The 25,667-nt window shown below is 41.6% G+C and overlaps 1 protein-coding gene across 3 annotated transcripts in view; it reads left to right on the top strand.

Moving 5' to 3' along the window:
• LOC110832515 (trypsin-1) overlaps positions 1-19,718 on the top strand; it is a 28,811-nt gene extending 9,093 nt beyond the window's left edge. The window contains exons 1-7 of one of the 3 annotated variants that reach the window (XM_087352365.1): positions 9,397-9,540; positions 11,223-11,389; positions 13,901-13,998; positions 14,930-15,077; positions 16,702-16,815; positions 17,638-17,784; positions 19,032-19,718. In XM_087352365.1, the coding sequence (XP_087208491.1) occupies positions 9,480-9,540; positions 11,223-11,389; positions 13,901-13,998; positions 14,930-15,077; positions 16,702-16,815; positions 17,638-17,784; positions 19,032-19,262 (966 nt within the window). In that variant the 5' untranslated portion in view covers positions 9,397-9,479 and the 3' untranslated portion in view covers positions 19,263-19,718. Of the gene's footprint in view, positions 1-9,396; positions 9,541-11,213; positions 11,390-13,900; positions 13,999-14,929; positions 15,078-16,701; positions 16,816-17,637; positions 17,785-19,031 lie in introns of those variants that run through there. The other 2 variants (XM_087352364.1, XM_087352366.1) reach the window with 2 other exon arrangements.
• Positions 19,719-25,667: the final 5,949 nt, after the last annotated feature.

Consider the following 25,667-nt stretch of genomic DNA (forward strand, 5'->3'; position numbering starts at 1 on the left):
GTGTTTATTCATTCAGTCGAATTGAACTGAATTACAACGATGAATAAGTTTTTCGATATGTTCTGCGTGAACTTCCTATCATTCTGTACACAGAATATATTAAGAAGTGCTCTCCTTTTGTTTGTTAATTATTTTATTTAGTGTTCTGTCTGACGACAGGTCCATATGAACAGGATCCTTCCATCCTTTTCTCGGACTGGGACCTGTTCATATACGTTCTTGGCAGATGATCCAGAAGTGGTTTGCCATTGCCTTCTTCTGTGTGTGAATGGAGTAATTGTTGGGATGCCACGGAGGAAAACTCCGTGTTGCCTAGACCACGGCCTTGCCCAACACAAGTTATAAATTCGGGCACCGCCGGGAATCGAACCCGGGACCCCAGGATTACAAGGCCAGCGTTCTGACCGCTAGACCACCTCATCTTATTATTATTTAGTGTTCTGTCTGACGACAGGTCCATATGAACAGGATCCTTCCATCCTTTACTCGGACTGGGACCTGTTCATATACGTTCTTGGCAGATGATCCAGAAGTGGTTTGCCATTGCCTTCTTCTGTGTGTGAATGGAGAAACCGGGGAAGCCCCCGGAGGAAAACTCCGTGTTGCCTAGACCACGGCCTTGCCCAACACAAGTTATAAATTCGGGCACCGCCGGGAAAATAATTTATTTCTCAGAGTTAATTGTTTGATTTTATAAATAAGTTAAACAGTCGTAATTTGCGCGAAACATTATAATTGTATTAAAATGTTGCGTTTAAAGGAGTCGATTTTTCGCTCAGTCGTGATAATAAGAGATCACTGAATGTTGACGTGGTAGTGACAATTGCCAGAGAACTTCAGACGTGCTGAAATTATCTGATGCAGAAAGTGGGACTGTGCGCGCGGAGACTTTAAAAATCCAGGGTTTCATCCTAATCGAACAGTTGATGAAAGGAATCGGTTGTGGGTTCGAGGCATCAGTCGCCCCTTTGATGCCTGGAGTCGACGTGGCGTGACGTTTGTGTCGAAGATTAATATCGGTTCATTTCCTCTCCACGTGTTTGCTTTACGCCCACTAATTTAAATGGTCCGTTAAACAAACGGCCCTGTCCTACGAATTTTGTTTGTCTTCGTTCTACCTCATGAATTTATTAATTATTCAAACATTTTATCAAATTGTGGTATAAATGTAGCGAAAACTTCGGGTTTTTTGGCAAAGCGTATATGAATCGTCACTGTAACAATTCGGAGAAATACTTAAACATCTTGTTATAATCCGTTGTTTAACAGTTCTTTAAATAACGTTTCCACCTGCAAAAATCCACATGTTCAATTGTTAATTCCTCATTAAAATTTCGCTGTTATTTTATGGATCACAGCAGCGTCTAAAAATAACTTCGTTTCCTTCTCTGAACTGAAAACCCGAAGTGGTTCGTTGACAACGAAACTGAAACATCACGAATACGCGGACATTCTGAATTCATAAAAACTTTATGTCGGGTTTCAATCAGATATGGGTGACGGTAATAATGAAATAATGAATTGTTTTATCTTCTTTATCTTACAATAAAAATTTGCGATTCCTCGTTGTCGTCAGAAAATGACGTTATCAACAACGACGGCGACAGCAATTGTGCACAATTGATCTCCGAGATTGCAAACGGATACAGTCATCCTCAAAACTCACATAATGTCATTTCAATACGACAAAAACTTAAAGAACATTTGAGAAGAGGTTTTCAAAGTGTGTCCGAAACGATCTACAAACATTTTCGAGGAATTACCAATTGAAATGCAAAACATGTTTGACTATCAGACGGTGAATACAAAAACATGTAGAAATGTTCATCAACTTCAAGAACGTTATAGAAATCAAATATTGGTAATGAACTTACCACAAACGAACGCTACAAACTTCAGAGACTTATTGGAGTATCAAACCAAAATAGATGTGAACGACACTACGTACGTGGAACGACAGATATTGTCAAAAGTACATGATTTTGGAAATAAATAGATTGACTCTAAATGGAGTACGCACATTTGAAATAATGAGAATGAGACAAAACAACCAATTAGTGTATGGAAAACATTGGAAATTTGCAAAGTGCGGTCGAATTTGTGGACATTAACGGTAAACGACGGACATTTTAAGGCATGGCGACGTTATAACGATGAATGGCTTACCTTTGACGATAATCACATTACAAAATCTAGAAAATTTTATCGATAAATGTAAAAGTGTAACACTCTTATTATTCGAAAAAATCATGGAATAAAAAATGTTACGTCAATTGTTTACTCTCTTTTGTTGTGTTGGTATATTGCCTTCAAAAATTCCCTTCCGTTATTTCTCATAGTATTTTAAAATCAACAATACGTCTTCATCGAATAATATATCGTAGAAAGTTGACTGACCAAGAATATTTGGTCTTTGAATAGCGACGTAAAAACTTAAACATCAGACCTATCTAATAATTAAAAAAACAGAAGGGAAATTATTAACAAAAGAAGGAATTAATCTGGATATGAACATCACCAAAAAGCTACACAACAGAAATTGTAATTGAGTTTTAAGTTTTTTGATATAATTTTACACCTGAAGATGGTTCGATGAAACCGAAACATGTTGTAAAAATGTTCCAAATGTAAATCGATTATTCGATGTGGAACATAAAATGATATTTTAATTATCTTATTTGTAAATTTTAAATATAATTGTGATTAGACGGACAAAAACCGAATAATTAATTTAAAAGAAGGAAAGCTAAGTAAGACTTACATTGATAAACGTAGAAAAACTTATTTAACAAGAACAGAAGGGATAAAAAGCAGACGAACATTTGCAAGGGTGGGGTTGGACGTAGAAAGTTGACTGACCAAGAACAGCGAAGTAAGGAAGTAAAATATCAGATTAGAGAATGCGCTCTAGTATGACAGAAAAATTTCATAGAATTTTGTTCAATATATTCGCAAGCACTGAATTTAACATCTGTACAGATTCTAACTAACTAACTAACTAACTAGATGGCTTACCGAACCCGAAGGTTCATCACCGAATTAACCAAAGCCCTCCACCGGACCCTGTCCTGGGCTAACAAAATCCAGTCTCCTTCAACTCCTATCTCCCATAGATCCCGCCTGAGATTATCCTCCCATCTACGTCTAGGTCTTCCCAGTGGTCTCTTCCCCTCAGGCTTCCCAAATAGTGGACCCAACCAACTAGATGGCTTACGGAACCCGAAGGTTCATCACCGAATTAACCAAAGCCCTCCACCGGTCCCTGTCCTGGGCCAACAAAATCCAGTCTCCTTCAACTCCTATCTCCCATAGATCCCGCCTGAGATTGTCCTCCCATCTACGTCTAGGTCTCCCCAGAGGTCTCTTCCCCTCAGGCTTCCCCAATAGTGGACCCAACCAACTAGATGACTTACGGAACCCGAAGGTTCATCACCGAACTAACCAAAGCCCTCCACCGGACCCTGTCCTGGGCCAACAAAATCCAGTCTCCTTCAACTCCTATCTCCCATAGATCCCGCCTGAGATTATCCTCCCATCTACGTCTAGGTCTCCCCAGAGGTCTCTTCCCCTCAGGCTTCCACACCTCTTGTCCCATCCATGCGCGCTACATGTCCCGCCCATCTCATTCTTCTTGACTTAATCACCCTGACAATATTGGGGGAGGAGTACAGATTCTTAAGCTCGTCATTATGCAGTTTTCTCCATGCCCCATTGTCTTCTCTCCTGCAATCTGTGTTCCTCCCTCTGAGTGAGAGACCATGTTTCGCACCCATACAAAACAGATTCACGCTCAAGAAAAGAATTTCGCAAACAATGCTCAAGAATTAGGTACGAACTTGCAACAGTTCAGCTGCCAATCGTTCTCAAACACGCTAAGAAGGTTTCTGAAAGAGATAAGTAGGTCACGTGTTTCGATGATAACCGAGAATTTGCGAGGTTTCCTTATGCGTGTTGCTGTATCTTTGTATCTCTTCTTAAAACGAGCTAAAATTGTCTTGCTATCATAAATTTTTCCAGTGAATTTAATTTCTTATAAGTTTAAATTGAACCCTTGCCCGCATCGTTTTAGTTTGTTTTAAATATTAAGCTGGCGTCACTTATTTTAATCCTGGCCTCATTCCGCGTGGCTTCGTTCTCCAAAAACTTAACTGGTTATGGATGACCTGCTTGCTACATATAAATTGGTTCCACATCCACTTAACCATTTTCGTTAAACTGGTGATCTGACGTAGCCTTTTGAAGTTATTTTTGGTGTCCCACAAGGATCTTATCGGAGTCTTTGCTATTCAGTGCTTACTTTAATTACTTGCTCGGTTTTCTAATTACCTTATTTTGCTTCAATTCAGAATGCTTACTCCATCTGTTTGTTCGTGCGTAATTAACCTCATGAGACTCAAAGTTAATAAAAGCACAGTTAGTTATTACTTTCGGTGTGAAAACGGGATTTTTGTTTTGCTTTTGATTCTAAACTTCGTAAACCTCGTATTCGTAGTAAGAATATTTTAAGGCGTTCTTCACTCAACATTTGTTTCCAACGACACGTCGACTGAAAATTATCATTCCTGTTCATCTACTGATAGTCTAAAATCAAAGTAAAACTGTGCCGATAGACGCCATGTAGGCGCTTGGGGGGGGGGGGGAGTGCGGTATTGCTTCTAATCATTCTTGATTTTGGCACTAGATGGGGTGAGTGGTCAGCGTCACCTAATACCTACGAGGTGCGATCGGAAAGTTTCAAGACTAACTGTGTCAATAGAGGGCGAACCGGATGTAGTACGAGCTTCTGCCGCTAGGGAGTGCGGCCTACATTCATAGTGAATCAGTGTGCCAGCCGGCATCATCGAATTAGCATTTGTTTCTTAGTTACGGGCGTTTTGGTAGTGCATTACACCGACCCTCCTGCGATTTCGGAATGGCGTGTGCATCAAATTTTGGCAAAGACTCGCCAAAACGGCTACGGAAACCTATGAAATGCTAAAGCAAGCATTTGGGGAGTCCGCAAACTTTTGTGTGGCATTCACGTTTTAAAAATGGCCGAACCTCTGTCGATGATGACGAGCGTTCTGGACGACCATCTTCGAGCACAACGCCCGAAAATGTTACGAAGATCGACGTCGTACCATCAACGACTTGTGCGACATTGTTGGGATAGGCTATGGGACCTGTCAGCTGATTCTAAAGGAAGAACTCCACATGCGACGCCAAGGCTCCTGTCTGAGGACCAGAAGCAGAATCGACTTGACTTCTCGTTTGTCAGGAGCTCAAAGATCTTGCAAGAACCGACCCCAACTTCCTTTCTAAGCTCCGTGTGACTTCTTCCTCTTCCCAAAGATGAAAATTCAGCTAAAGGGAAGGAGATTTGAGACGATAGAAGAGATTCAGGCAAAATCGCAGATGGTGCTTGACAGGCTGACAAAGAAAGATTTCCAGGGATGCTTCCAGGCTTGGCAGCGGCGCTGGGATCGTTGTGTTTACTCCCAGGGGAACTACTTCGAGGGTGATGGATGAATTTAATACCTGAGATAAGTGTACGGGTTTTTATAGGCGCAGTCTTGAAACTTTCCGATCGCACCTCGTATATTACATTCTACTTTAGTTACGTGACATCTAAACTCAAGTATGGTTTTATACACTGAGCGACCACCAGATGCAGTTTCCAGCCCCCATTTACAATATATATGTAGCCTTGGGACTGCTTTCGACTATCTCAATTTTCATACGAGCCGTCATTAAGTACGTATTTTCTTGGTAATTTGAACAACGATTTTAAATGTCGCCCTGCCCTAGTTTAAACTTCTGGCCTTCGATACTTTAAAAATTTTCATTTTATTTCGGTTTCTGTGGTATAAAATGTCCATCTGCTAGACGTGTATCATCGCCAAGCATATTTTGTAAAGGCATTGATATATTTATTAACCATTTTGTTTTGTTTATGTTAGTGTCTTGTTTAGCATAATTATGCAAATTACAGACTCTTATTTTGATTGCATTGAATAATTTTGACTGTATTTGCTTTTGTGTTGCGTCTGTAATTGGTTACGTGTCTGTCGATGCAACGAAGTAAAATTAAAGATTGAATTGGAATATTTTTATGATGTTCGCTCGGGTAGTCGTCATTTTATGAACTACTCTGATGTTAAACAATTACACTTAATGAAGAGGCGTATTTTTAATTCGTGTAAACAAGGAATACGTGCCGAGTCACAAATTTCAGAACGAGAAAATTATTTCATAGTTTTTTTTTTTGTTACACGTGGTTAAGGAAAAACGCACAAAGCCAAATAGAATTAATTTGAAATGTGAATATTGTTATGCACCCGTCCAGAGACTTTCTGATGTTCAACCAGATTTGGTGCTAGGACGAAAGGATGTTCAACCCTAAATATTCAGGAACCAAAAACAAATTTGAGAGATTTTTACGGTGCAAGATTATTTTTTCAGACGAATATGATTTTTTTTTTCAATTAAGACACGAACTTAAAGGTAAAATGCTTGTTATGCTGAAGTAACACGTAACGTGAAGGAAGGTCTAGAAACAGCAGTCTTGCGATCGGACATTTTTTTTACGCAGTAAGCAGACAGAGATAAAGCGGCAATAGTTGATGATAATCCGTGGCTTAACTGCCCTCTGAGAGCCAAAGCCGACTAGCTTGACTGCTGGCCTCACGTTCACATGCCTAAGCAGAGGTGGACGATCATCCAACCAGATACAGGATGACGTGTGGTCACCACGACGAACCCCCAGCCATTGCTAGCTTTTCCTGACCGGATTGTAGCTCCCCAATTTCCTCACGATGCTGGACTGGTCGAAAGCTCACGAGAAAATTTCTTCTCCCCCCCGAGACTCGAACCAGAGAGCATTCCGTATCGCCGGTCCGAAGCGGTGAAACGTTAATAACTACATTTTAAGAGAGTTTAATATGCAGTTTGAAATTTTCTTTTGTTTTCGTTTATATATATATATATATATATATATATATATATATATATATATATGTAAAAATTTAATTTTCGGTTCAGTCAAAACTTGGCGGCTGAAACCGAATCTTTGAAATGAGAGTTCCGAGAACTGCAGACTCATCCAGTTCTACACGCCTGGATTATTTGTCTTCTGGATTATGACGCCCAATTGTCTGAAGCCTGACTCTTAAGTCGATGGATTTACCTATTCTCAAGGTCGCTAAAAATAATTTTTTATAATTTAATAATTACGTTTCTTGAGCAAGATGGGAAGAAAATAAGTACAGATTAATAATAATTAATATGACGTAACTCATGTTACTCTTTATGAACTTAAAGTACTTTAACGGAACAGTAATTAGAGAAAATTCCAATTTAATTCAAACACTTCTTCATTTAATCTTCTCTTATCGTTGCTGAATGTAACAACGCATTTTTCGTGTTCTCAGTCTCTGCGTACGAATTTTTAAACCCGACAGCCAATCGAAGGATTTTTATGAAAATATGTATCGCCGGTTTGATGTTGTAGGCTATAAAATGTAGGAAGTGTAATATTATTACTTCGAGATATATCGATTTAAAGAGAGGATAGACGATACTAAAATGGCCTGCCATCTGTGAACGATGTGTGAAGTTACTACAGCTTCAAGAACTGTGGTCGAAATGTGTACACAAGACTTTGTTTGTTACGATAGCGAACTGTAGGAGATCGCGGAGAGTTAATTCTGTGGCGAAATATATTTGGAAAAGCCCCGTTGAAAGACCGAGGGCTAGATGGGAAGAGAGTACAGGCATACCTCGTTTTATTGCGCTTCGCAGATATTGCGTTTTTTACAAGGTTTGTTGGCAACCCTGCGTCGAGCAAGTCTATCGGCGCCATTTTTCCAACACCACGTGCTCATTTCGTATCTCTGCGTCACATTTCGGTAATTCTCGCGTTGTTTTTAGACTTAATAGACTACAGTATAGAGTAAACATAACTTTTATATGCACTGAGAAACCAAAATGTTCGTGTGACTCGCTTTATTGCGGTGGTCTGGAACCGAGCCCGCAATATCTCCGAGGTATGCCTGTACTAAGATGTAACTTAAGGATGGTTTTCGTGAGTATCCGCGTTTTATCGAATGAACTCGGATTCGTATTAATATCTCGTATCATAGAAGGACCTTCATCCTCTTCTGCAACATTTTGAAGCTAAAAAGAGTATATTTGTCCGTCATCCCTACCAAGTAAGAATGGCGTTGTTTTCCAACTGTGACCCCGGTTCATGCTGGCTGCCTCGTCCCTACGTAATCGCGGAAGACGCACGGACGAGCCCCAGTCAGTGGCTACAGCGAGAACACGTAAGAAAATAAAATCATTTTGAAAGCAATCTCTTTGAAATTTATACATGTGTTATAACTTGAATAAAGCTGATAAATTTATATTCGCTTCAGTTAAGAGATAGCGAAGGCCTGAAGATATGAGATTAAAGAAGTTTCCTTAACGATGGTATAGGCGAAGTTACACATCACGTAGAACGAGAGGATGATTGTAAATATTGGAAAGGATCTGTAAGGAAGCGGTCGTGACCTTACTTGAGGTCTGATTCAAAATTCCCTGTCTCCGGGCCAGTATTTGAACCTGGTACACCCTGAATATGAATCAGAATTGACCATGTCCCACCACGACTTTCGGTACGAGATGACGACGAAAATGTGACTGTGGTCTTCCGGACCACAGTAAGTATTATCTCGTAAGCGATTATCGGCGTTTCGGGAGGAAAGTCTGGCTTACGTGATGACTTACACACACTAATCAGTGAATTCTAAGTAGCTCTCATGGAATTTCGAAAAAAACGAACGAGATAGTCTAAAACTTCTTGACGATGGTGAAGAGTCAATTGAATAAAAATTTACTTGGATATTATCCATCGTCTAGTAAATATAAAACGTAAAACGACGTTTCGGAGATGGGACTCTATCTCCGTCTTCAGGTTCCTACACAGTTGGGCCCACTAGATAGAGCTAATCCCTATCTCCGAAACGTCGTTTTACGTTTTATATTTACTAGACGATGGATAATATCCAAAAATTTTATTCAATTAACGAGATAGGCCGATAAAGGAGACTGCTTTCGTACTACAGTTTTTAACAGGAACATACTTACTTCTGGGTAGTTTACCGACGTTACGGATGTCCCTGATGCCTCCATCATCAGGGCGAGCAAGGACCTCTGAAACGTCGATAAATTTCTGCCAGACTACACGGCCTAACAACCCAGAAGACAGCCATCTTCAGACTCACAGACGTGAAAACCCCAAATCCTACAAACTTACTCCTGAAAAAGGGCAGTGGATCGATGGAAGCATTTTTTATGACGACTGACTTCAACAGCTGGCTGGAAGTATATCTCTCTCTGTGATACGTGTGCCTTGCAGATTGTGAATAATCTTTTGCTCAGTGTCCAACATTCATTTCACTGATAGAGCGCGATGCCAGTTTATCTTAGGACAGGCACCGGTGTGAGTCAGGGCAAACATGTTGCCAACTATCATCATGCACTTCACTGTAGCGTTGGTGGTACTGCGTACGGCCATTGGTGAGTAAGTTTGAGACAGAAGTCGTTAAGTCACACGTCGCAAAGTGCGTTCAGGCATTTCGTGGGTTAAACTTAAGCTAGAATCACTGATTCGTTTATTTTGACCTCTATCCCTAGTCTGCCTTAAGAAGTCTCGAAAACCTTTGACTATAACTTGCATGCATTTATAATTAGCCATGAAGTTTAAATGGACTTTGCAAACGTATTTATAAGAAAAATAGTCTAATTTATTTTTTAATGTAATTTTATAATAAATTTTAATTTCTCAATATAAGAAAAGCCTCTTATCATATCTACATTTATTATACACAGTGGTTAAAAAGTCCCTAAGCAAACACATGGCTTATGTCACGTGACACTGACTTTGTGTCATTACATTCTTTCAACTAGTTGCGTCATTTTCTAACAGTTAATTCTCTGTGAGAAATATATTCGTATAAAAGCACAGGGACTTTCTTGAATTATACACGTTCATATGTACGTTCGTACGTGTGTAGCATTTCATAACACGCTGGTTCCTTTGTGGACCTGTTGGCACTCAACTCCTAAAGGTAGAGGACCACACCTTGTCGGCTGTCCGAAACTTATTCTTCAAGCCATTGACAGCTGACCTCCATATCTGAAGGCACTGATACTTCCTCCCATTGAGGGAAGAAGTTTTTCCTTCGGTCTGTTACGTTTTTGAAAACACGAAGGTTATTTCTACGTCCAATATCTTCAATGAAAATGAAGATGTCACTAACAACAAATAACAAAGAAACCGTAATCCACGAACTACCTACAAACCCTTGGTTATATTTCGATTTCTATACGAGAGCTGATTTTGTTTAAGTTTACGTAAGTTGATTTGTTTTGTTATACCTTGCGAAGATTATAAAACCAAAATACGCAAAATAATATAATTTTATTTGTTGTTTGAGCAGTCGTGATCATTGGACTAAGACTGTTTCAGAAAGAATGCCGGGGATAACATTTAAACCCAAGAAATAAAATTTTGGACAAAAATGTTTCTAGCGAAGAACATCGTAAATTTTAATGACAAGCAAGTTTAATTTCGGCGACTGAATACCTTACCTTAGAAATGGTAAATGGAATAATTAGGTTAGTTGGATAAATTAATGGTTTATTAAGATATTTTTAATTTTATTTAAAAAAATAAAAAGTATAAATTATTAAAAATTATTTTTTTTAAAAAAATCTTTTATATGGTATTTTTAAAATATTACCATTATTTCAAGCATCAGCATTATAATATACTAATATTAAAAACATAAATTCTAAGACTAGATTTTTCTCAACAATCTATCATTTAAAAAAGTATAAATATTAAAACCTTTATATTTCGAACCATCCGACATATCTAATAATTTTACACGCCCTTCAATTTCAGAATAAAATAAAAAATGGAATAATATAACTTTCAAGTTTTTCAAATACGAAAGAATTTTTTAAAAAAACTAGTAAGGATGATATTAAAATGCAGCTTAGACGTAGTTTGATAGGGTGCTACTGGTTTTATTCCGGACACATTTGGGGCTACTGACAGGTTCATACAGACACAGCAATGATTCTCTGGCTGAAAGATTATCAGCTTGGAAGGAGGAATCGATGGAGTGATTAACTTGTGATATGTGTATCTCTTGAGAGTTTAATTATCTGTTACTCCTGTCAAGGTGTTAAAGGACTCGGAACGACGTTGCCAAATTTTGATAACGTCACTGTATTGGAGATTGGGTCTTCGGTGTCGCCATTTAACGAAACTGGCAATGGCACAGGCGACATTTGTGACACGACGAAGATCAGGATTATCGGCGGATCCAAGGCCAGTCAAGGAGATTTCCCCTACCAGGTGAATTATTCCAAGCCGCCTTATCAGTAAGTAATGCGGATCAGATATCTTGAAAGGAAACCAAATCTTCTGTCAAGTTATAGGCTTTAAAAACCACTGATGCATGCTCATTCATAAAAAGGTTTTTATTCAGTAGAATAATTGTCAAATTACTCTCAAAACTGGCCAATTTCTGACTCCACAGCTAATATTTTAATTTTCTTTGTCCACTGCAGTTGGGCCAATATTTTTAACGTTAAAGTCTGTTGTGTTATTCTTTGTTTTTGTTTTTCTAATCTTCCTATACGTAAAAGAATCGCCACGGTGGTCCAGCGGTTAGAACGCTGGCCTTGTAATCCTGGGGTCTCGGGTTCGATTCCCGGCGGTGCCCGAATTTATAACTTGTGTTGGGCAAGGCCGTGGTCTAGGCAACATGGAGTTTTCCTCCGTGGCATCCCAACAATTACTCCATTCACACACACAGAAGAAGGCAATGGCAAACCACTTCTGGATCATCTGCCAAGAACGTATATGAACAGGTCCCAGTCCGAGAAAAGGATGGAAGGATCCTGTTCATATGGACCTGTCCTCAGACAGAACACTAAATAAATAAAAACCTTGTACTAGAAGCGATGCATAAAATCTTAAAATATATCCCTATAGATAATATCACATTATCTTCTCTCGCTGCTGATCAAACAGAAAAGAACTCTCCTCAACTACTAAACAGATAGACATATAAACGTATAACATCTAGTAATTTGCAACTTTGTTCTCACAGATTACAAAAATACACCCGAATTGACATTAATTTTAAATTTTAAGCAGTTTAAACTACTTTAAAAACCTTTTTGAACCTAAATTTTTTTTCATTATTTTTGACATCATGAGAATGGTAGAAAATGATAATCTCAGCGCAGTAATTTCAGACACGTATTCCAACCTGACGATGACCACACTGGGTTGAAACATGTACAAGAAAGTGGGTAAATAAATAAGAGTCTGAAAGTGACGGGCAGATAAAACAAGAATTTAAGTTTAATATGAATCTCACGAAAATGAAATTTCATTCTAATGAAACAATTTAGATTTCTTTCTTATATAAGCGGTTTTTGAGGTATTTTGGATCGTATGCGACGTTTCATAAATTTATAGCAGGGTTTATTTAGTAGAATAAGACATAGTATTAAACAAAATCAAAAAACAAGAAAAATCAAAAACAAACTAGCAAAAATACTTCATTTTGCACAAGAATATTTGGGAAACGTCTATTTTTACATAGTTATTGTTAGTCAGCATTTTTGTATCTAGAGTTATAAGCTAAAGTTATTTCCTTGTGTTTTTACAAGTACATTACATGGCTCACGTAGTCGAGTGTTTTTTGTCTATTAAAATCGCTGTTGGTTTGAGGGATTTCTTTGTTTCCAAAACGAAAATTGAGACCTGGCAAAAACAACACGAGTCCAGGACTCATGTCGTTTTACAGAACCCGACGGTACATACGTCTGCTACTGTTCAGTAAAGACTCAAATTAAAGTTTGCCTTGTTTGAAATCGATATATTTACCCACGGCGACTGCCATGGTAACAACAGATGAATTCTCTTAAAAACTGAACGAATGTGGTTTTGCTAAAGACCGGTTCAAGTTATGTATCGCCAGATGATTGCAGGTGATGAAGTGAGAGGAATTTGGTAGAATGTAGCCCGAGTAGGGCCAATGTTTGAAGGCAAAACCTCCCTACACGCATGCGTAGACTCACAACACAAAGATAGATTTTTTTGTTTTCAAGATAAGGGCGATTTACAAAGCAGATTTTTCTAATGACAAATTTCTGATGTTCTGACGAGACTTTTGATCCCGTAACTGCAGGATATCGATAGTTTGAAGGGGGGGGGGGGTCAAGATAATATACGATTTAATAAATAACCAAATTTAATAATTTGTACCCAGAAGTTAAATGTTTTAATGTAGACCTCAACCGCGATCACTGCTGTTAAAATACGTCTGAATATTAGGCCTACAGGCACATCGAAGCCTAAGTTTCCCCTTCGCGTTTTATGACTACAATCGCGCGCGTATTTCTCGTAATTTTCCCGCGTGTTACATGTCCAACCCTTCTAATTCCTCTTGGTCGATTTCGTCGCCCGAACAACACCGGCTTAAGGTTATAAATTATAAATGGTTCCATTTTGTACTTTACTCATTCTCCTGTGATTTACATTTTGTTAATTGTAAATGTCCTATAAGGCGTTAGACCATTTTGCACACTCACGTAAAACAACTGAAGTCGTATTTCTTGTAGCTTTTGTTTTGCCATAGTTGGCGCTGATAACGTCGTCACTTTTAATTACCAATCAATTAGCTCATTCGCGTGCGTAACAAAAGTCAGTCTGAGGCGATTGGGGGTCGAATTCAGAATAAACCTTGAAAATGACGTAATATGTAATTTTATTGGTTTTATATTACAGCGGAGGGAAAAATAAGACACGAGAAAAATAAAAAATACCTTCTAATTTTAACGCTGATTGCAGGTTTCAATTCAACATAGCGGCTGGCAGCTGAGACACTTCTGTGGTGGTTCCGTCATAGACGAACAGCACGTCCTTACCGCGGCCCACTGCGTGGACGGGTGAGCCACTGCCAGCGGTTACGCCGGCTTCTGAATAAACCTTAAGCGCGTTAATTAACACCCACAGACACGTGGCGTAAGAGACTTTATTATGTCGTGCAAGAACGTTCTAGTCTTGTTAGGGCCTTCACATTTTGACTCATGTCAAAAACTACGTGCCCCCTCTTCAAAATGGACACACCGCTTTTGAATATCCCTTGAATGTTGGCCTGTTCGGTGTGGATTCAGATTCGCCGTCACCGAACTTCGCGGTAGAGCGTTCGGACGTTCGGCACACGGGAGTAACCCCAGTTGAAGTCCCCGTCCGAGAGGTTAGGTTATCGTGAACGAGTTCTCGGTTCCTGCAGCCAAACGCTTGATCTAACCTTATTAATCTGCGTCATTTTATATTTGTTTCGTATTACGCGGATTCGAAACTTTTGTCTTCCACACTTACGGGAAAAGGTCAGGGCGCTGAAGTACTCCATTCGGTTTACGACGAATTTATACAAAACGTTTTGGTCAGAATTCCTGAAAGAAAGAGACCACTTGGAAGACCTAGGCGTAGACGCCAAAATATGATTGGATTCATCTGGCTCATGATTCGGACTTTGTGTGGAATGTATTGAACGTTTTGAGATTGTTCAACTTCAGGGTTCCATAAAAGCGTGTATTATTTAGAATGGCTGAGAAACTTCTAGCGTATCACAACGGATTCCGTGGTTTTACTCAGTCTTTATTATGAATTAATTTATTTGGCCTGCGTTTCTGTTAAATCCGCTCTTGTATTGAACATACCGGGTGTTCTTCGCCATATGTTATTATATTTTTACGTATTCATGGCTTAATTATCAACGCTTTCAGCTGTTCAGGCTTAATACGAAACTACTGATGTATTATAGAAATTCGCCTGTCGACATCATCGACGTCCTTGTTCTCTGTTCCCTCGTAGTAAAGGCCCCGGTGACATTCGGGTGATTGCCGGCGATGTGATGCTCGATCGGTCCAGGTGCACCAGCGTTCGTCGGTCCGTATCTGCCATCTTCATGCACGAGAATTACGACTATAACACACTGGAAAACGACATCGCTCTGTTGAGGGTACGTCATTGTATGTAATCACAGACAAGACAAATTCTAAAATGGCTTTGCGCTGTTCAGAGCAAGTCTCTGAACTACACTTCAAAAACATTATGAAATTACATCGCACTGGTGATACCGCACATTACAGTCGTCTTGGGGGAGCTCTTGTACGTTTCGTTTGTCAAGAAATTCCCTCTCAAACGCGAAGTTTCTCATCATTATTGTGTTCACTGCTCTGTTTCGTGAACCCGCTGAATCAATTCAAATTGTCATATTCCCTACATTTAAGCTTCAACTCGAACATTGCTGTCTCCTTTAATACTCGATGTCGAAAGTGGCCTCTTTAACAAGTCGTTCACTCTAAACTTGGGACTTGATCGATCAAAAGATGTGTGGACGATCGGAAATTGGACGGTTTAATGTTGCAGAAGAAAATGACTGATTTTTGGTGAGGAGATTCTTGCCAGAAGATGGGTTATAGCCCTGACCTCGGAAGTGGAATTCAATTCCGAGTAGGTTCTCTGTTCTGGGCATTCTGTGTTGTCAGTTATTAACCTAAGTAACTAACTCGATGGCTTACCAAACCCGAAGGTTCATCACCGAATTAACCAAAGCCCTCCACCGGACCCTGTCCTGGGCCAACAAAATCCAGTCTCCTTCAACTCCTATCTCCCATAGATCCCGCCTGAGATTATCCTCCCATCTACGTCTAGGTCTCCTCAGAGGTCTCTTCCCCTCAGGCTTCCCAAATAGTGGACCCAACCAACCAGATGGCTTACGGAACACAAAGGTTCATCACCGAATTAACCAAAGCCCTCCACCGGACCCTGTCCTGGGCTAACAAAATCCAGTCTCCGTCAACTCCTCTCTCCCATAGATCCCGCCTGAGATTATCCTCCCATCTACGTCTAGGTCTCCCCAGAGGCCTCTTCCCCTCAGGCTTCCCAAATAGTGGACCCAACCAATCAGATGGCTTACGGAACCCGAAGGTTCATCACCGAACTAACCAAAGCCCTCCACCGGTCCCTGTCCTGGGCCAACAAAATCCAGTCTCCTTCAACTCCTATCTCCCATAGATCCCGCCTGAGATTATCCTCCCATCTACGTCTAGGTCTCTCCAGCAGTCTCTTTCCTTCAGGTGCACATCTCTTGCCCCATCCATGCGCGCTACATGTCCCGCCCATCTCATTCTTCTCGACTTAATCACCCTGACAATATTGGGGGAGGAGTACAGATGTTTAAGCTCGTCATTATGCAGTTTTCTCCAGGCCCCATCGTCTTCTCTCCTAGGCCCAAATATCCTCCTCAACACCCGATTCTCAAACACCAGCAATCTGTGTTCCTCCCTCTGAGTGAGAGACCATGTTTCGAACCCATACAAAACAACAGGCAAGATTATTGTTTTGTATACTTTAATCTTCAGGTTCTTAGAAATCAGACGGGATGACAAAATATTTTGAACTGAGAAGTAGCAGGCATTTCCGGAATTCAGTCTCCTCCTAACTTCCTCAGGAATATCATTTTGATCTGTTATTTTTGTTCCAAAAGTCAGTTATTGAACACTTTCAATAAAGTGAAACGTAAAATTCCTCCCTATGAAGCAGAATGAATTTGGTTGTATTTCTTGTTTCCTTTTAAATAGGTTACCGAACACTTTCCTCTGGACAGCGAATTCATTATGGCCATCAGGCTAGCGAACGCTACGGTTCAGGAAGGAACTGCTTGCAACGTTACGGGATGGGGAATTGCAGACTCAGTAAGTAGCTAATTAATCGGCTCTCTCTAGTAATGACTTCATTTTTTCAAACTGCTTATGGTAGATTATTCAGCAAGCTTTCATGTGCAAGGCATCAGATGTCCAAATATTCTGCGACCTCGTCAGCAGATTTCCTCGATCGAACTGACACGTTCGCCGACGCTGGTAAGAACGTGGTATTTTTTTCTAAATTTCTTCAAGGGTTCTTGGCTTTCGTAAGTGACCTCGGGGCTCCTGACCTTTTCCTGTGGGCATGGAACGAAGAACAGTTTCGTGGGGTCGAATAAGGCCACCCGAGAGACCTCGAGGAAGGATTAACCGATGTCCTTACCAACAAATTCGAAACACTTGCAATCAGCAATATCAAAGTCGAAATTACGCTTAATTACGTTGGATGAAGCCTGCTGTTAATTCCAGAGTTATTCAGCAACAAAATATGATAAATTGTGTTGTGCGTGCAGTGGTATTAGTAACCTCATTTCTACTATAAAATTAAGAGAGAAACATTTGTTATTACCCACAATGCCCTGGGAAACGACCCCGACCTAAAATTGTACAGAATGTACGTACGTTTGTAAGTCTTTCCGTTCATTAAGACTATTAAGAACTCATTGTGGAGGTTATATCTCGGGCATAAATTTCCTTGAAAGGTGTAACATTTCGAATCAGTTACAGATACTCTTTGTCTAGACGTTCGTCTAAGCTGTGAGTCAGCGCTTATAAATAGTTTACGAACGGTAGCCAAAATACCAATGCACTTTCAACAGTAAAGTTAAAATTTAACGCTAACCTGACTTTTTCATCGTATCTGTCCAATCAAAGGGCCCATCTGATCTACCGCAAAATCTCCAGTTTGTGGAAGTTCCTATCATATCAGCGGAGAATTGCAGTGACGACAAGAACGAGTACGACGTCCGGGACGGAATGATCTGCGCGGGGTGTCGGGAGGGGGGGAAGGACTCGTGTCAGGTAAGCCAACAGCATCGCCGTGGACGAAGCTGGTTAGGTTAGGTTAGGTTGGGTTAGGTTAGGTTAGGTTAGGATAGGTTAAGTTAGGTTAGGTTAGGTTGGGTTAGGTTAGGTTACGTTATGTTGGGTTATGCGTACTTGACCTTCTGAATTGTGGTCACCAAAAAATTCATGACGGTCTCGAAACTCAAATTTAACAAGTCAGAACACGACAAGATTTATAAGGAATATACATTTTGAAAGAAAGATTTATGTAATCTGCTTTCTGGCAAGTGAGGAATCTGACTCAGCTGTTAATAGGAGTAAGTACAGGCCAATATAATTTTTGAAATTACTTAAAAGTTACGATCTACCTTAATACCCGCACACAAATTACTCCTTTCAAGGTTACATCATCAACCGATTAGAGCCATTTATGAAATGGCACTTACTATGATTAATTATTCGTCTAACTAAGCACTATTATTTATTTAGTGTTCTGTGTGACGACAGGTCCATATGAACAGGATCCTTCCATCCTTTTCTCGGACTGGGACCTGTTCATATACGTTCTTGGCAGATGATCCAGAAGTGGTTTGCCATTGCCTTCTTCTGTGTGTGAATGGAGTAATTGTTGGGATGCCACGGAGGAAAACTCCGTGTTGCCTAGACCACGGTCTTGCCCAACACAAGTTATAAATTCGGGCACCACCGGGAATCGAACCCGAGACCCCAGGATTACAAGGCCAGCGTTCTAACCGCTAGACCACCGTGGCTATAACTAAGCACTACTACTACTAATATGGCGTAACAGCCCAAAATCGAGTCCTAGCCTCCTCTGAGGCTTCTCAACTTATGTAATTTTTACAAATGTAGGGGTGTCGGCCCTACGATCCAACCCCTAACCTGGAGGACCAGGGTATTTCTATTAGTCTGGTCCCTACCCTCGACCTGTCCGACTTGGGAGGCCCTCTCGGGATTATCGGGACACACAACCCCCCCCCCACGCCACAGGGGAGTAACTAAGCACTGCTGTGCAGTTATTGAACGATTTACAAATTTCCACGTCGCCTGACTTCCTGCTCCTACGCAAATAACACAGTTTTAATCCCTTAAATCCACCCGTGTGTTAATTCGTGTAAAAACAAACTGTTTTGTCCTCTGATGATAATCGAGGAAACAGGTATTTTACCTGCATGAGAGCAGACTGACAAATTACGTGGGTAGAGAGTATTTTTAATACAACTTTTTTTTTCTCTGTTTTTGAGGGTGATTCTGGAGGACCCCTGCAATGTGATGGCTCCCTTGTGGGCATCGTGTCCTGGGGAGTCGGTTGCGCAATGCCGGGGAATCCCGGCGTCTACACTGAAGTCGCTTCTTACGTTGATTGGATCAACGAAACGAAATACAAAGTGTCTTCTGTTGCGGCATTCCATGGGCATTGCCTCGCCCTCTCTCTCCTCGTGTCACTTATGACCATGACTGTACCGAGACACTGAGCTCAGTTGTGTCTCAGACAAATTCTGAACTGGTGGGAAATCAAGTAAACAAGATGGACCTTAGATACCATAAATTGCAAGCCATTTTCTTTAGTTTAAAATTGTTAATTCTTATATTGAAGGAATAAGATAAATTACAGATTATAAGTGCAGGTAGGCCCCGATTTACGCCGGGGTTACGTTCCACCTCCTCAGAGTCTTTAGCTGGAGCGACGTAAATCGAGGAGAAAGCAATTGGCGAAGACACTAGCGCCGCCTAGGTGCCAACTTTCTGTACTGCGTTTACGCTTCGGTTTTTAAATTTTCTTTTTATATGTTTTTTTGTTTAATTTTTTAAATTATTTTAAAACGGCGTTAATGTGAAACAGCCTAAAATGAAGCGTCGTAAAGCGGGGCCTACCCGAAATTTGAAAATAAATTTCTCAGAATAATATTTTGACGTAACGATGAAGAAGATACTAAGTGATCAACATAATTTATAGCATGACAAGAACTTTATTTATAGAGACCACCCGGAATTATTGATGCAGTGAAATCGGTCAAGGCTGGAAACTTCGCTGCAGCATTATAATTCTTGTTTAATCTGTTCATTCCCAGAGGCATTTTGAATTCTGTTAGCAGGCTATAAAAAGTCTCCACACAAATGCATGAGAAATTTGCGAAATTACTTTCAGGAGAGCAGCCACACCGAAGACCTTAAATACGGAAGGATAACATTAAGACGGATCTTTGGCTGCGAGTATTGAACTGGCATAAAACAATGCAGCTGATAAGTCTTGAAATTAGTAGCGTTAAACATTTTGGTTAACTTTGTATATACTTATGTGTTATCCTAACGCATGTTATGTTTTATGAAGGCTACAATTACTAAGACGTTTCAGTTTATCAAAGTTTTAACTTGATTTAACTTTCTAGTATACAATACTGGAAGTGTGAACTGTGCAGTGTATTCACATAAGTAACTAACTGACTGACTAACTGGCTGGCTTACGGAACCCGAAGGTTCATCACCGAATTAACCAAAGCCCTCCACCGGATCCTGTCCTGGGCCAACAAAATCCAGTCTCCTTCAACTCCTATCTCCCATAGATCCCGCCTGAGATTTTCCTCCCATCTACGTCTAGGTCTCCCCAGCGGTCTCTTCACTTCAGGCTTCCCAAATAGTGGACCCAACCAACCATATGGCTTAGGGAACCCGAAGGTTCATCACCGAATTAACCAAAGCCCTCCACCGGACCCTGTCCTGGGCCAACAAAATCCAGTCTCCTTCAACTCCTATCTCCCATAGATCCCGCCTGAGATTATCCTCCCATCTACGTCTAGGTCTCCCCAGAGGGCTCTTTACTTCAGGCTTCCCAAATAGTGGACCCAACCAACCAGATGGCTTAGGGAACCCGAAGGTTCATCACCGAATTAACCAAAGCCCTCCACCGGACCCTGTCCTGGACCAGCAAAATCCAGTCTCCTTCAACTCCTATCTCCCATAGATCCCGCCTGAGATTATCCTCCCATCTACGTCTAGGTCTCCCCAGAGGGCTCTTTACTTCAGGCTTCCCAAATAGTGGACCCAACCAACCAGATGGCTTAGGGAACCCGAAGGTTCATCACCGAATTAACTGCAACCGCCCTTCCGCTGACTGTTTTTCTTTTCACTCTGGTTGCCCCGGGATCAAACCCAGTAGCGTGCCCGGTTTGCTCGCGGTTACAGCTTGATATAAAGCGGAAGGATATAAGGGATAATAATTGGGGTAAGGTTTGTCGGCGAGCAAGATTTTCCGACCCTCAGGGATTATACGGGGACTGTGGTAGTTGGAGCGGCCGTGCGCCAAGGACGTGAAATCTGTGGGGATGACAAACTGCAGACCACACCGAAGTCACCTTGGAGACGTTTCACCTTTTATTTCCTTTCGATTAGTTATGCTGATTGTTGGGCAGCGCGATGATTCGGCTGTTGTATTTGTACTTGTAATTCGATGCGAAACTGTCTGCTTGCCTTTAAGAACCGAACTTTTAGAGAGCGAGCCCCAACGCAACCTCGCTTTTTATATCCCCGTAACGTAACAGTTTTTGAATTTTGAATTGAATATGACAATCCGATTCGTCCTCCAAAAAGTCACTTATGACGTCGGAAACGTGCCGAACAGCCACATTCAAATTTCATTGGTCCGAGTCGTAGTGGAGCAGCGGTCATCTGGCAATCGTCACTTCACACCTACTAGGGCGCCCCAAACCAACGGTCACTAAACCGAATGTTGGGGGAAGAGACTTTCACACGCCAGGATGGCGCCACTCTCTTTCCCAATGTGATACATTGGACAAAGCCAAAACTTAATAAAATCACTCAAATTTTGATGAAGTGAGGTGTACCAAGTATCATCTAATCACACCTCCTTCGTTCATATAAACCAGATTAATATGCCAAAGTCTGGTTTACCCCTCATCTCAAGTTTCAGTCCGTTCGGGAATTGAACCACGGACCTGGACTGGCACAACACTCCCCCTTGAGATGAGTTGCGCTTTCGACATAGAAACAGCCAGCCTCATCTCAACTGCCCGTGACAGTCTATTACATCATTTTATCATATAACATCATACAACTCCCATCCTCCTCCTACCGTAACAAAAATAACACTCCACACGATCATCTGTTCACTGCCACCTTTCGCCACGTTCCGGGCGGCGGTCAGCTTGACAGACTAGGCTGCCACATTCATGCAACTCAGACCTGACATAAATGACACAGAGTACATTTAACACAAAATAGCTAAACACTAATATGGATACTAAAACAAAAACATAATGGACATAATTCTGATACACTTTTAAATCTACATACCATCCATAGTTATTCTAGAAGGTTGGCGTCAAGATGTACTTAAACTAACTATAGGTATACAACATCTAAGAATACGCATGATATATTATGACAACCACCAACATGGTCACCTTCAATCGACCTCTCCATGTTTGGGTCCTTTGTTAGGTTCACTAATTTCACCTCGCGGGTTGTTCAGGATATTGGCATGGTAACCACTCCTACTGCTGCACACGAGCACTCACATTTTGTATGATCTTCGTCAAATGATAACGATCACTTATTCGTCTCTCAGTCCAGTTCCACTCATTGTCACTTTTTCGTAGGGTCGGCTCACCCTCACACGTCACAAAATGGGTTTATCTACCTGATTGACCTCCTCCAACATTCACCTTGCTTCCCTGTCTTATGCTAGACCCTCGGCAATTACATCATCGAATTCGTGCAGACTCATTCATTGATAAAACCATTCGCACTATATCTACAACTTACGTACTATGCTATGTGACCGTGATTTACAAAGATTTGCCGCTTGAACTAGACAAGCCACTCATAACAGGGACAGCGAAAATGGTATCGCGCGACGGCGACTATCTACCTTGCCAAAAAAACAAACAAAAAAAACAACAACATAACTCAACTGAAAGAGTACCATCACCTTAAGCTCGTCACCGTCTTCAATTGTCATTCGTAAGCATAGCTCCCGTTTATGGTTTCTCTTACAACAACGTATGTCACCTTTAATTTTGCAACAAATTACGGTGTAATTTGATAAGATTCTTGCTTCCTTCCCTGACCCCTCTTAACCAATTCACTCCTCCTACTGGTAAGGCTTAAGAGCATTCTTGTTAAAAACTCCCCGCACCTTTCCGTTCATTTATGAAATCTCATACATCGCTGGAGGTATCACCTTTGAAATCTTTACGGGCCCCTGGTAAGGTCTCATGAATTTGCCAGTTATCCCAGCAACTGTATCTGAAACAGTCTGGCGTTTTACAAGCACAAGGTCTCCGACCTGTGGGTTCCACTGTGTCCTGCCCACTTTTCGTCTTCTGTTTCTTTTGGTGGCTTTCTCCTTCATCTTTATGTAAGCCTTCAAAGCTTTCTCCTGGTGGCTCTCCGTTGGCGGCATTTGGTCGGCCTCCTTTGTTATGAATTTCTTGAACAAGTCCGGTCTCGGCTCATCGTACATCAGTTCCACAGGGCTGTAACCAGTCGAGTCTGATACTGAGCCATTTAGCACTTCCTCGATCTTAACCAGAAGCTCCGGCCATTTTTTATGGTTCTGATGACAGTAGATTCTACAGAACTTCCCTATTTCCTTCATACAGCGCTCGCTAGGATTAGCCTGCGGGTGCCGCACGGGGGAAAATTTGACATCAATGCCCAGCTCTGCCAATTTCTTGCGCCAAGTCGGGCTTGAAAATTGGGTTCCATTGTCACTCAATATGCACTTAGGCTGAATCACTTGAGTTACATAATGCCCTGTGACTTTGTTTAAACAGGCTCTCGTGGTAGCCGCACGCAATGGATACAATTTTACAAATTTTGAAAACACATCTAAAATGACCAAGATATATCGAACACCACCCCTACCCACTGGTAACGGCCCGAACAAATCGGTCGCACAGAGGTCACCGGGCGCAGCCGGTAGATGGCTCCGACACTCAGTTGCGTAGCTGCGGTTAGGGTGTTTAACCCTCTGACAGACATCGCAGCGGGATATCAGCCTCCGGACCTTCCTGCCTAAACTTCTTACATGGAAAGTGTTGGCAATTTGGGCCATACACTTTTCTGTTCCCGAATACCCCAAGGACATATGCACGAAACTTATCACTTGGGTTTCTAGTTCGGTTGGTAAGACCGGTCTCCAATAAGGGTAGTTCTCACTGTCTTTACTGTACAGCACATTTTGTCGAATCAGATACCTCCCTTCTGACCGCTCGGGTAGCTGTTTCATCTTCTCTACTGTCTGCTGTATCTTAGGGTCCCTAAGCTTCCGACCAACAGATGCGTCGATGCAAAAGTCTATGGCGGCTATCATCACGCCACGTGGTTTTGACAACTCCTTTATCTCGCCTTCACTCAGGCCAGCGGGGTTTCTGCTAATCGTGTCCGCGAGGAAGTTTTCCGCCCCACTAATGTGCAAATCATATTCTTGCAGTTGCTTTCCTGCTAGAGGTTAAAGCACATTTGCCTAAGAACGTCAACGCCTTGTTGTCGGTATTCAGGTGGACCTCGTGACCATATATGTAGATTCTGAATTTTTCCAGTGCGTAGACTATTGCCAATAGCTCCTGTTCCGCCACCGAAAAGCGTTGCTCGGTCGGGCTCAACACGCGCGATGCCGTGGAAACAATGTGCGTCTCCCCCTGCCTGTTGGTCTGCATCAACACTGCACCAATGGCCTTAATGCTCGCGTCCATGTTTATCGAATACGGCAAAGTCTCGTCTGGGTGTACTAACTGTATGCTGTGCGCGAATTTAGCTCGAAGGACTTCAAACGCCTTCTGTAGGTCTCCCGACCATTTCCATCTGTTTCCCTTTCTCAAGAGATGGAGCAACGGCGCCACATAACTTGCATAATTTATTATAAACCTGTGATGGTAGTTGCAGACACCTAAGAACTGGCGCAACTGCTTCTGATTTCTAGGTGCTGGATAGCTTAAGATAGCTTCTATTCGCCGACGATCAGGAGAAACTCCGCCGTTACTAATCACGTGGCCGAGAAAGGAGATTTCTGTCCTACAGAAATTGCACTTCCCCGCGTTTATAGTAAAACCGGCTGCGGTCAGTCTACCAATCACAGTGTTGAGGTGCTCGATATGAGATCCGATTGTTGGAGAATGGACAGTTATATCATCAACGTAACAGAGGGCGTAGGTACAGGTCCCTGAGCCGAGTGCTAAATTCAAAGCGCGAACAAACGCAGCGAGCGAGTTCTTGAACCCGTAGGGAGTTCTGCAGAAGTGGAAGACCTGGGATTCGAACTGGAACGCCGTGTATTTACGAGACTCCGGCTCTAACTCCACTTGCAAGAATGCTGAAGAAAGATCGATAGAGCTGATATAGCGTGACCCGTGGAATCGTTGCAACAACTCTGCAATAGGCTGTACTTTCGTCCGGTCGGGTACCATCCACTTATTCACGCGCCTGGCGTCAATGCAAATTCGCGGGGACTTTCCCTCACGCAACACTATGGTCAAAGGATTTATATAAGCGGAATTCGACAATTCTATGATCCCATCCTGTAACATTTGATTTATCTGAGCTCGTACTTCCGCTCTTACTGAAAACGGAATGGGTCTACTACTCCCCGCTATTGGTTCCGGGCTCGTGACGTCGAAACGATACTTCATCAGTGAACACTTTCCCGGCCGTGTAGAAAAAGAATTCTTGTACTTTAGGAGCATCCTAAACAACCTCTCCCTTTCGTTCTCACACAGACCTACAGCTTCTCTCACCTTTGCGCGCAGTTCTTGGACTGAAACAGATCTAGCATCGCCCTGCTCTATATCCGAATTGTGGTCGTATTCCTGAAGCGCCGAGCCATCCTTCGAAGTCTTATAACAATTATAATGCTGGACTAC

The sequence above is a fragment of the Zootermopsis nevadensis genome, unplaced genomic scaffold (genome assembly GCF_977971745.1).
Source record: "Zootermopsis nevadensis isolate Lab colony 2312 unplaced genomic scaffold, Znev_1.0 Znev_ptg000021l, whole genome shotgun sequence".
Classification (NCBI taxonomy): domain Eukaryota; kingdom Metazoa; phylum Arthropoda; class Insecta; order Blattodea; family Termopsidae; genus Zootermopsis; species Zootermopsis nevadensis.